General features: G+C 41.0%; 1 protein-coding gene across 8 annotated transcripts in view; it reads right to left on the reverse strand.

Moving 5' to 3' along the window:
- Window positions 1–13,241, reverse strand: part of LOC118800430 (vacuolar protein sorting-associated protein 13B-like) — a 402,625-nt gene that overhangs the window by 249,144 nt on the left and 140,240 nt on the right. For all 8 annotated transcript variants that reach the window (XR_005006236.1, XM_036560640.1, XM_036560641.1 and 5 more), the window contains exon 23: window positions 3,382–3,616. Coding sequence is in view for 7 of the 8 variants with exons in the window: in XM_036560640.1 (XP_036416533.1) it covers window positions 3,382–3,616 (235 nt within the window). In the remaining variant the exon portion in view is untranslated. The remainder of the gene's footprint in view (window positions 1–3,381; window positions 3,617–13,241) is intronic.

The raw sequence follows: 13,241 nt of genomic DNA on the forward strand, positions 1-13,241 counted from the left end.
TTTTAGTTTAGGGAAATCACTATAATGCCAATATACTATAAGGACAATGGGCTTCCAGGACCCGGTGCTGTGAGAAGACAACTGAGTCTGAAAGGATTTTGCTTTAGAGACACCAGTAGCCACAGTTAATTGTATCAGGTCACCTGATGTCAAAACATAAAGGTAATGGCTAATCATAAGTTTTAAAAGATTGTTTTTCACGTTACCAATGTGTATTAATAATGTTCGACTTCAGAAATCACAACATCAAGACAAACAAAAATACTCTTAGCATTACAATACTCCATTCTATAGTCCATTCCAGTTTGGCATAGAAATTTACTTCAGATTATGCTTGCTTACTTACAAGGTTACAAGTTGCTGGAAATCTACAGCAAATGCACTTGCTTCTGAATAATGTTTAGATTTTTTAAATATTTTAACAGTGCCCAAGAACTTCTGAGAATAGCACTTGTGCCTATTCCAGAATCGGTTGCTGTCACTTAAAATGTAATAAATGCCACTCACTATTGCAGTCTAGGGCTGCAACAATAGAACATTTTAATTTTTGAAATATTCTGTTTCACTAAAGAGATTTTTATTACTGTTATTTTTATACTACAACAGTCCGTTATTTTGCTTTTGTACTACAAAATAAAGAGAAACAACAACAGAAAATACTGACCTAATCTGGCAATACTGAAAAGGTCACTGAGGCTGTTTGAACATGTGGTGCAGGACAGCAGAGGAAATTGTGTCTTTTTAACAATGTATTAAAACAAAAACAAATTCTTGGTCAATTCTGGTCTCTGCTTGGGAGGGGGAGCTCTTTGTTTAACAACATTTTGGATTCTACATGATGAAGGATTTAAAACCATTTAAACACTGCTTTCTCCCAAAGCACAATAAACTCGACTGTGCTATAATACGAACTGCAATCCCAATACGTTTCTCACTGCTCCAGGCAGCTAGGTGGTAGGCCCAGTCATTTATTTTCTGAAATAAATGCAACTGAAATCACTTTAAAAAAAAATAAGAGGAAATTTCTGTGGAGGAAGGCTGGAAAAAAAATCCTACTTTGACAGGACATGCAAAATGGCCAATCAGAACCTTCAAGTGAAAACCTCCTTGCTAAGCAGAGCTGCTTGCTACTGCAGACTAGCTAGCATTTAGCTTGATACATAAGTTTGCTTTCCATCGCGTTGATAAAACCAAGTTATGAGTTATTCAGATGGCTTTACTGTTTGTAATTATCACATTATCAAACAATCGTTACAGCCCTACCAAGTCATATTCTTAATACTGAGATTTTGCATCAGTATTGATAATATAGCTAATCTCTTACTGACTAAGATTGTCTCAGATCGTAATCGCATCTTGTATGAACTAAACCTTCGCCATCAAATGTTTGCTGCCCCATCGTTACACTTACTTATTAAAAAAAACTTCTTAGATCAAAAAAAGTAAGCAATAAGTTTAACGACAATCCATCATGTCTACTTCAAGATGAAGGCAAGTCTTCTTGTCTGATCAGGCCATTGAAAAACAGCTTCTTTCTTCAGACATACTCTACCTTCACCTTGTTGTGAAAAGCAATATGAAGTTACACTCCAGAAAATTATACTCTGTACCCTCCAAAACAAGTTACTGTAGGTGGCCTGTTCAGATCATAAATGAGTCGTGACAATGATTGTAAGATTGGTATCATGGAATGCCTCAGAGTCCCAGCTCCAGATAGAAAATCCTATTGTGACTCCCCATCTACCAGTGCCTAAGACCTGCCACCTTGCTTACTGCCCATTAAAGTGTGCATTTGTGTGTCTTTGTGTTGTTCTGTATGTTCCTTGAGTCTAGGATAGCTAATGAAAATGTGTATTCAGTAAGCTATCTATGTGCTCTCTATGGCGTGTTGAATGTGTGTGTGCGCAGTAATGTTTGATGTCCAGAGAGAGAGTGGATGAGAGTGTGTGCCTTACTAAGCAAATGCACTTTTACAGTGTTAACAACATTGTTGTGACATCACTGTTTTCCTCCTGCCCCTCTTCTCTTCATCGGTTATATCATTGCTGTCAAATACAGTGTGTGTGTACGTGTTGGGGGGGTGTTATGGCCAAGCCATAGATGGCACGAGAGCTCCACACTACGTCTGGATTTAGGAGTCATTAAGTAGTACAAACACATTTAAATGTACACGCACACACACGGATGCAGCTAAACAGCCACGAAAGTGAAACGCAGAAGAACAGAAGGATAAAGTCCCAACGCTGTGTTGCCATTACCTTGCTCTTTAATTTAAAATATAATGTTGCTGTCAAAGCAATTCTATCTCCATAAAGGTCACTTTTTTGAGGAGAGGGAAAAACATTACTAAATTATTAAGGAACTTTAGCTAAAAACTGTTTCCCAAGTAATACTGAACCTTTTCTTTTGATGCATTCATCATGACTATTTCAGACAATGTAAAGGGCAGCTGGTGTTTACTAAAAAAAAAAATAATTTCAAAACAAAAACAACAAAAACAGAGATACAAAGCAAAATAAATGAATTAAATACTAAAAGCAGACTGACATAAATAGTAATAAAAAGTTTGGTTCGTTTTTTGAATGGAACTATTAAATAATTAATCCTTGAACATGACCTGAGCTCTTCTTATTATTATATTATTATACAATTATTTGTATATTCAAAAAAGAATTCTTTCAAGAAATCCTAATCCACCACCAGACTCTTGAGCAATAGAAATATGTTTTCTGGAATGATGAATCATGCTTCACTAACTGTCAGTCTGATGGACAAATCTCGGTTTGGCAGATGCCTGGAGAGTGCTACCTACTGAAATGCATAGTAAAGATGGTGGAGAAGGGATAATGGTCTGGGGCTATTTTTTGTTTTTCACAGTTTGGGTTCGGCTCCTTAGTTCTAGTGAAGGGTAATGTTAATGTTACAGCGTATATTTTAGACAATTATATGCTTCCACCTTTGTGGTAACTGTTTGGGGAAGGCCCTTTTCTGTTCCATGACTGTGTCCTACTGCAAAAAGTGAGGACCACAAAGACATGATTTGATAAGTTTGGTGCAGAGGAACTCCAGTGGTCTGCACGCAGCCCTGACCTCAATACCACTGAATATCCTACGGGCTTAAATTCCCACAGGCAGATGCCAAAATCTTGCCGAAAGCCTTCCCAAAAAATTTGCTGTTATAGCCCCAAAGGGTGGGCACCTCATTACTAATTCCCATGGTTTTGGAATGGGATGTCCAATAAGCTTATATTGGTGTGATGGTCAGGTATCTACATATTTTTGGCCATATAGTGTATATATGATATTTGTGAACCAGTTATATTACTAAATGGTGAAATCCTTAGCTGCACAAACTGTGTGTGAATGCTATACATGGCTTACCTTCCTCCAGGACCGGTCTAGGTATGGTAAAGGGGATTTCCTGCAAGGGCTCCATGTGCCTATGTCCAACACTGAGCACACTGATCTGGGGCAGGCAGACCACCAGAGTCCCTGGCATTGAAGCTTGGTTGTGATACCAGCTGCGCACAGTGCCTGGGATATCACCACACACTATGGTGCTGGGGCATGGCAGAGTGTCATTAGGCACAAACACACAACATGACTGCAGCTCCACCTATGACAGGAGACACACAAATAGAATTATTAATGGTATATAGTATAAAATACAGCATACAGTCAGCTTCATAATTATTGTTATCCTTGGTGAAGATATGAAGGGGAAAAGAGGAAATAAGGAAACAAGGTCATTAAAAAAGGGTAAAATAAATATATAATAAATATATAATGTCCCTCTTCTAGGTAGGTTTACTACAGTTCCAGTTCTTTTAAATGTCTTAATTATTTTCCTAACAGTGTGCATTTGTGTTTTTAGATGTGTAGCTACTTTTGTGTGTATGAAGATCAATTTAATTAAATGTTATTAAAGATTATTCTGTAATCTTTAATTATGACTATGGGAATTTGGCCTCTCTGGCACCTCATTTTTATTCCCCAGTAAAACAGGAAGTCATAACTATAAATTTTTAGACTAAAGTTACAATTAAAGGTGATACTTACAAGGACTTTTTTCCCTTACCTTTTTTTGATCTTTAGAAAGTCCCAAAAAAGTTAACTGTATATGGAAGACACTGTGCATGCGTTTGTATCCCTCACTTAAAAGTTTTGAGGACTCTGAATTCTCAACTCAATCATATGTGACAGTATGTGAATATACCACGCAGGACTGAACAGTCAAATTTAGAAGGCTGTGTGAAGTACGTAAGTGTGCAAGAGAGATATATCATTACACGCTTGTCTAATGCTGTTTCATCTTTGCGTATGCATTCAAAGGTCCACCTGAAACATGAGCACATTTACATACCACCATGTTCAGAGATCACTTTGAAGTACTCCACACATGTACACATGATACAGTCTCTGCAGAGCAGCTAAGCAGTTTTTCCTTTAAAACACATATACGCACAGCTCACCTGCAGTAAGGAATAATGTTACACTGTTCTGCATTAAAACATTTGTGTCCTTCACACACCACATAAAAAATACCACTAGTCCTCAACTGGAGGACATACTCCACACACAAGTCTTGTTTTGTTGAATGCTTCCAATCACATGATGGTTTCACCAAGAAAGGCTTAAGACCAAATCTAGAAGGAGAGGTACATGTAAGTACAAAATTCTCCCACAAATTGTTTAGCCAACAAATGCACCCACAGACAAATATGTAAGTTGTGCATGCAAAAGTTGAGTAGCGAACACAACTAAGCAATAAGCGTGTATGCTGTGAATGCAGCTGATCTGATCTCTGTCTGGCATTAACGGTGCAAAAGATTTGGACCTGCAGTTTAGACAATTAGTGTGACAGTCTGTCCTATAGAGAAAGGAGTACTGCAGGTTCTCATCGTCTCTCACAAGGAGCACTGCAGAGTCACTCCATTGTGAACAGAAGTGCAATCACCATGGTGTAAATCTAGGATAATGCAATACATGTCAGTGCAGTGACTGTGATTTACATTTCATAGAAATACTACTGCACAGCCTCAGGCGGGGCTTCAGTTCTTTGCTCAGACAGTGCTACTAAAAACTGAATTCGTCAATTCGTCAAAATGTAAAAGGGACATGTAAAAGTGCGCGTGAGAGAGAGAGAGAGAGAGAGAGAGAAAGAGAAAGAGAGAGAAAGAGAGAGAGAGAGAGAGAGAGAGAGAGAGGGACAGAGAGGGAGAGAGAAAGACATAGAGAGCAGGGTCATGGTTGAAGGACAGTGAGTCAAGAGTTGTTGGTGGGTGCTGGCAGGAAGGGGATAAGAAGGAGTGATGAACAGCATGAATGACTACTGAGGTCAGAATCTCCCATCTGTGTGAAAGTCACTGCTCTGCCAAAACCACCAATGACTACTCTTTCAGTTAATGTGTATGTGTATGTGAGAAAGGACAGGTCAGTGTGTGTCCAGCAGCTTGAGCATGACCATGCAGTGATTCAGGGTGGAAAGTGCTTTCAGGGCCAGGTGAATATCCATGCCACTAGGACATCAGCTTGTGTGAGCAGAGGGTTCAGGATGATGATCAAGGTTTGTGAGTTAGGTTGGACTACGAGCAGACAATGACATTTTCAAAGATGAGTTACCGCTGAGCATACGGAAAATGTGTGTAAGCAGCTCTAGGACTAGAGAGAACAGGTTAAGCTGACTCTTTAAATGAAAAATGAATAAAAGAAGATTTAACAGACAGATTTATTTAGGTTAATGCAAGAAGGAGAAATATTATAATATGACCATTATGTATAACTATTAATAAATATTATATACACTCACCGAGCACTTTTTAGGAACTACAGTCTGTAATTGTAGTTCATGTTCATGAGGTCATGAAAATAAGTGATATACTCTCAGTGGATAAAAAGTATGGCTTGGTGGCTTTTCCTGCTAATACAGAGCAAGGGCAACCAAACAACTGTGTCCTTAATATCACAGAGACAGCATTTTCTTCCAGTCATGTTCAGCACACACTATGGGGTTCCACAGCTGCACTTCATGTTTTAATACAGCTTTGAAAGTTATACTCTTTAAGTAATATTTTGATTATGTCCCCCTGGCACACTGAATACAACCTTCACTGTAAATGTGAAACCTTAGTATAAGTCATTTTGGGTTTTGCCTAAATACAGTCTGATTGCCACTCTTTTCCATGAGCAGGGCCACAGTGAGCCCGGTGGAAGGGGAGAGGTGTGTGTGCATTTAGTCAGTCCTGTAGTGTGTAGTTAAGACCCATTACACAAGATCTACAACAGAGTAGGGGAAAAAACTCTAACTCAACAAATCCCACACAATTTTTAATTTTAATTGAATTAAAATGTTTTCATGGAAAAGTACGTTTTTGGAACTTGTTAAGGAGTGTTTTACATAGTGCACTCTAATGAAGAGTTGGTACTGAGGGAGTGGTGAGGACCCTGTGCAACATGCTTAAAACAGCCCTACTGATCAGCCAGCACTATCAGGCCTCCGCACAACTAACAGAGACCTTCAGGGATTCAGCAAAAAGGAGAAACTGACAACATCTGCCCTCTTTCTCCTTTACAGATCCAAACACACATACACACACCTCCTTTATGTATGCTCATAGAACTGGTCAAGAAGCGAAGTGGAGGAGGTGAAACAAGAGAAGTAGAGCTTGGCCCCCAGTAAAGCCACATGAATAAACATGCCCTGGATTACCTGAACCTTAACATGTTGCTAACAACTTCTGAAGGAAAGAGATTTCTCTCAGGAATGTTCTTCCAGTGTGCCAGGGCTGGACCCTTGGAGGAGAGTCTGCTGAAAGAGGTGCCACTTGCAGCCTGGTAGTCTGGGAGTCCGGGAGTCCAACCTCTTTGGAGCCACTGCAGCTACAGTTATGGTAAATTCATGCATGAGTTTGTATTTTGCACTGTATGTGTCTTTGAGTCTGTGTGCGTCTCATGCTGCTGCTGAAAGGTCACATGTATGTGTGTCCTAAGGGTAAAATCATGTGTCTGGGACTGTGCAGTAGAGGTTCCAGCTGCTAGTGTGTACTGTTTGCGCAGGCATCCCCAGTTCCAAACCCACACCCTCACACACTCCTCATACCTAACACAATTAGCTCATTGAGTGGTGATGGCCAGCTCATTTTGTGTGTATGTTTGAGTGTATGTGCATAGATATGAGGAATAATCTTTTTCGTTGCCACAATCTTAGTTTGTAGCCACAATCTGCATTCTGAAGGTTATCATCCCATAGGCTATGAAGCAGAACAGCTGGGTGGAGGCTGATGAGTAGTTCTATGAGTTTTATGAGTAGTTCTCTTTGACCACAAGACCATGGCCCTGTGGCCACACTAAATAGAGCTGCTTGCTATTCACCTGCACTCTCCGTCCATGAATTGGCAGGCTGTAGAGGGAAGAGTGAGCGTTTAGAAACCCACTTGCTGGTTTACATGCTACTTGCCTTTAACTAGCAGCAGCAGAGAAGTTGCAAAGAGTCTGCTGGTACCAACATAGGTAAGTTAAAGTAATTAAGTGCAGAGCTGGGAAAAACCTGCCTCAAGCCTGACATGACATGGCTCTTAAGTGAGCTACAATTACACAAAAAACTAATCTGACCAATGTGCAATCAAACTGCAATTAGTATTATTTCAAGCTTTGTTTCACACAGAGAAACATGCATTTGTGAAAGTGTTAGGTAATCTAGCAGCTCAGTGAAGACCATGATGTTGGAGGGGTCATGTTTGGAGGTGCAACTGTGCTGGCAGTCTTCAGCGAACAGGACTGACAGTTGGAGACAGTGATTCTACTGTGCTATGTGTGTCTGTACATGTGTCTCTGTGATGTTTTGTTGTTGTGCGTCCCTGCTGCTGCAGGGAAGAAGAGGTGAGAAATACCCTCTCAGTTCTCTTGTTAATCCATCATAGCTCTGAGGCAGGGCGAAGGAGGTCCACTGTGGACAGAACACGTGGCTGTGGTTACACAATCGCATCACCCGCCTATCAAAAGCTTCCTGCTCAGCAATGAAACCACTGAAGACTGCCTCGACAAATAAGGCTCTATCCTCTTCCACATCAACTCACAACACTCTGGCACTTAACAGGCCACCCACCATGATAAAGGAGGCAAAACAAAGGGAGAGGAGAAATAATGTGCTCCAACTCTGCGAGGTTTTGAGACATACACCCAAGAAGGGCTGGGCGATAAAACGATAATGATAATTATCGCGATATAACTTTTCCTCGATAGAGCGATACGACATGTTCAATAAATGTTCGATATAATACACCATTCGCACACTTCCACGTTCTAGCGAGAGGAGTGCACTTCCGAGTTTTTCTACATGATTAGAGAGGGAGGGGGCCACGAGTAAGATGAGTCTTTAGCAACGGCTGAAACGCGGAGTTATACATTCCCTGTTTGAGTGGAGCGACCGGCGATCTGTTGTCCTGTGACCGAGTGTGAGCGACGAGGTCAGTGGTGTAACTATACTGTCCTACAACGAACTCACCTCTTTCCTAAGATCCTAACAAGCTTTAGCAGCGTTAAATCACAATCACAATCCTCACAACTAAAGCACTGTTACAGCGCTCGGACAGTCATATTTAAGTATTAGTGCATTCCAAAGCAACGAAAGTGAAAGAAAGAAGTGGGTTCATGTAAATTACAGCCCTGATTTATACAAAAGTAAACTGAGGAAGCTGTGAGGCATTGGAGAGCGGGAGAGCGCTATCTTTCCAGGCTAGCTGTTTTTAGCAGCTGGCTAACTTGAAGCAGCGCTCCGTCACTCCACAACACGGAGAATTGATGATACTGTAGATCAAACACGACACAAAAGCACCGCTTTCAGTTTAAACGTACCTAAAAAGAGGACTCTGTTTGTCTGGTGTTAGATATTTTGCAGTTCACCACTTAAACTACTACAATAGTATAGAGAAATCCAGTCGTCGCTAGCTGGTGTCTGAATACTGTGATACTGTCATATGTAGCGGCGTAGCCGAGCACTCGTCACCAGCTAAAAATAATCTGTTTTCTTTCTTAAATTATGACTATTACAAAATAGCCATGCTTTTCCAGCTGGTAAAAACAGCTCACCAGACACTTTCTCCCACTCTCCCATGATAGATTTGTGAAATGTTCCACTGTTTGGCGAGTGTTTGTCATGTTCCGACCATTAAGGGTAGTTTAAAACAGCAATTAACCACCCAGGAGCAAAAATCAGTCTTCAAACTTGAAAGAAATAATGATTTGACATTTATCGTGGTATGTATCGATATCGAATGATATGAATTTTGTTTGTCGTGATAACATTTTTGGCCATATCGCCCAGCTCTACACCCAAGTAAGACATGAAAGAAAAACATCAACCCGCTTAGCCCACTGGCTCAAACCTCCTTAATGCAAATACATCACATAACAATTAAATAATATAACACAACAAAGAAATATCAGAACAGCTGCCTTGCTGTTTAAGAAAAAAAGCAAAGGAGGGACAAGACACTCCCAAACGGTAATACAGAAGAAATATCATTCAACAATGTCTATTTTGCTACCCCTGTTCTAGTACCCACCCCCATCCACAACCCCCACCCCCAACACACGCACAGTCCTAACTGCTTACAGAAGCTGATGAGTGTGAATGGCCTTGGCGGCTAAGGTGGCAATGAGGGAAAATAAACCCTGCAGGGCAGTGCTGACTTGGTTTGTTTGTGCAGGTCGGCCCATTAGCTCTGCTGCCACTGCTTCATTCATGCTTTGATCGCTGTGTTTGTTGATCCAAGGTCACTCCTCTTTTAGGTGCCAGTGGCCACCGAGTACAGGTGTGAGAATGGGAGGACGCTGAAACGCCATGGATTAATTTTAACAGAGCTGGTGCGGCCTCTAAACATATAGCCTATGACAGACACAATAGTGTACAGTAGATAAAGTTCAGGGAATAAATCCAGGCAGTCCACTGCAGCCACCAGGAGACCAGTATTTGTGTCTAAGTTCAACACAACTTCACAGTAGAATTGAGGCGACAGTAATCTTAGTGTGGGCAACACACACAGGGTTGGAGCACACTCCAATGCTTCCTTACGGAAAGCAGATCAATTGTGCTGTCTTTTATGCATTTATAGCCAAGTCATCCATGTGATACATGTCATGTGTTGGTACTCTTAGTACCAAGTGAATATGCATTACAGAGAAGGCTAGAGGCAATGGGCATCGGGTCAGACCCAGGGCTGAGTGAGATCATTGAGATCTTGTACAGAATGAGGTAGAAAGGGCACCACCCCTAACTCATAAAATAGCTAATGACAGATTCACAGTCAGTACTTTGATTTAGATCAGGCGCTAACAGAGACGTTCCTGCTGAAAGCAGTAAAGAATGTGAATAGGCTTTAGCGAATTGACATTGATTCCTATAAAGAAAAAAGGCAGATTAAGTCTAGAATGAAGACTGGAACACTCACTCTGTGCTCTTTTCAAACCTGCTCTCTATTCACCGCTGTACACAGGGACAGGAAACTCACAATCTTTACAAACATAATGCTGCCATTTCCCAAGACTTCCCCACAGTACACACTGTTACAGAGCACCCATATTACTCACACACTTTAGTGCAGCTTCTGGCAGCAGCATGCTACTGTTCTCATAATGGAGAGCAAATTACATAAAACATGCAAAACTAATTTTTATATAACTATATAAACTAAACAATAACTAAATAAATGCTTCTTCGGAGAAGTAGGTCAGGCCCAGCATCCTATCTCAAGCTCAAGAGCTATCACAGCTCTTGAGCTAGAGAATAACAGGCTCTTCTGAGGACAATGTGGAGGACGAGGTACATTCATGCAGCTGTTCCAGTATACAGGCCCAATTTACGAAAGCAAAACCAGAATCAAAAATCATTCCAAGATCTGACAGACAGGGGGAGAGACAGTGCGGGGTGTCCAGAGGGGGTTAAAATGGGAAGAGGAAGAGATGAGGAGGAACAGAGGGTGAAGTAATGAGTGTGAGAGAGGCGCTCCAGCCCGGGGGTCAGATCCTGTTCATGGAAACCATCTGGCCTGCTCCCTATGAGCCACACCAAACACAAACCATCTCTCCCAGAAAAAAAACAGCACAGAGAGAAAATATCCTCCTCATTAATGCATGGCAGCTGCACCGGTTGGTGTTACTTCATTTTTCCATGGCAATGGCCTCTCTGTTGCAGGAGATCCCATTTCAGTTTTGGTAGCAACGTGCTGCTCCGCCAAGGTCGAACACATTCATGTGTTAAATAGAAGGAATTATTGCAAAATTCCTGAAATAGAATCACCTCTCACTCAGCTCTGATTAGAACCCACAGAGACAAAAATGGCAGAACCATCCTACGGAGAGAAACAGGAAAAGAAAGAGGGATGAGCGTAGCTAGTCTCCAAGACTGTGGTCTAGCAATCTCTACAAGGCATACCATATCCCTGCGACCAGACAGTCAGTCAACAGTTATACCTACAGAGACCACTCACAGGTAAAGGTAACTAACTCTACTCAAACAACATATAGTTATCTCACGTTGACCAAACACGGCTCACCTTAAACACCACTAACCCTACACAGATCAGTAATAGCTAAACATCACTACTTACATACCAAGTACCAATGGCAAACAAATGTTTTTTTTTTTTGTTTTTTTTTTAACAAATAAAGTATTTGTACTTTATTGAAGTATTGCCTTCAAGACTTTTACTTTCACTTTACTATTTTTCTTTCCATTAAAATACTGTACCCATTACTCTTTATTCTGAAGTAGGAGAAAAGAGGATTGTCTAAAATGTGTTAACTTAGCGACTGTAACTAGGCCCCAAGATAACTTCCTGATTAATATCATTTTTTTAAAACCATAAAAGATTGCCTATGTTACTATGTTATTTGTGTCCGAAGCCACACCTGTCTTAATAGGTTTCAAGACATCAAGACATTGGTCTTGGACATTGGTTTCAAGATGGCGCAAAGGATGGCAGCCAAGGAGACAGCCTTGTACGTTTTATGCTCGTTTTTGTTTGTTAATGTCATCTATCGTCCGTCAACTTGGGCAGTTGAACAGAACGGACAGAGACGCAGAGATTACCAGCAAAACCAAGGGACCACAGACATCACTGTACTGTTAAAATCATTCACTCCTCATCTAGTGGCGCTTTTCATCAACTGTAAACCGTTTTACTCTCCCAGAGAGTTGTCTTCTTTCACTTTGGTTGCTGTTTACATTCCGCAGAAGGTGCACATGAGCAACGCGCAGAAACTGCTGGCCGATCAGATAAAGAAAGTAGAGGAATGAATCTGGAATTACTGCTCATTATTCTAGGACGATGTAACAGTGCAAATCTAACAAAAGAAATGCCCAGACCGCATGGAACTTATACCACAAGAGAGGGGAAGATTTTGGATCATTGTTACACCACTGTTCTCGCACCATCATGAGCACAGCTCTCAGTCATTTTACCCACAGTCTTGCTCATCTCATTCCAACATACAGGCAGAATCTCAAAACTAACAAGCCTGTCATCACAACAGTGAAGGTGTGGATCAGTGGAGACATTAAAAAGCTACAAGGCTGCTTTGAATTCAGACTTTCTCGCCAGTCCCACACCCTGGCTCATCTCACAATCAATGAACAGGACATTAACAGGCTTTTCAGGACAGAAGTTGAGAAAAACTCCAGGGCTAGATGGAGTATCTCCATTCACTCTAAAGCACTGCCATGACCAACTAACACTAATTTTTACAATCAACATTTTTAACAAATCATTGTGACTTCGCTCTGTCCCCCCATGCTTCAAAACATCTACCATAATTCCAGACCCCAAATAAACAAACACTACTGGACTAAAGAACTACAGGTCAGTAGCCATGACCTCTGTAGTCCTCTGTAATCCGAGTCCTAACTCATCTAAAGGCCATTACAAACCTTCTACTGGATCCCTTGCAGTTTGTGTACAGAGCTAACCAGTCTGTCAACAACTCAGTCAGCTTGGCCCTGCACTTCATGCTACAGCATCTTGACAGTAGTGCTGGGCGATTTTCACGATTAATTCGGTTAATTAGAATTAACGTTTTCACGCGATGTTAGAAATGTGACAATCGAGTTTGTACATGTTTACATTGCTTGTACTTTAATTAAAATACCAACAAAACTATTTGAATTATCAAGACGTACGAAAAACGCATCTTAAATAAAAAAACGGCGCTTCTCACAGGTCTGTGTGCGCGGTATACACAAACAC

The sequence above is a fragment of the Colossoma macropomum genome, unplaced genomic scaffold, assembly GCF_904425465.1.
Source record: "Colossoma macropomum unplaced genomic scaffold, Colossoma_macropomum, whole genome shotgun sequence".
Taxonomy (NCBI): Eukaryota; Metazoa; Chordata; class Actinopteri; order Characiformes; family Serrasalmidae; genus Colossoma; species Colossoma macropomum.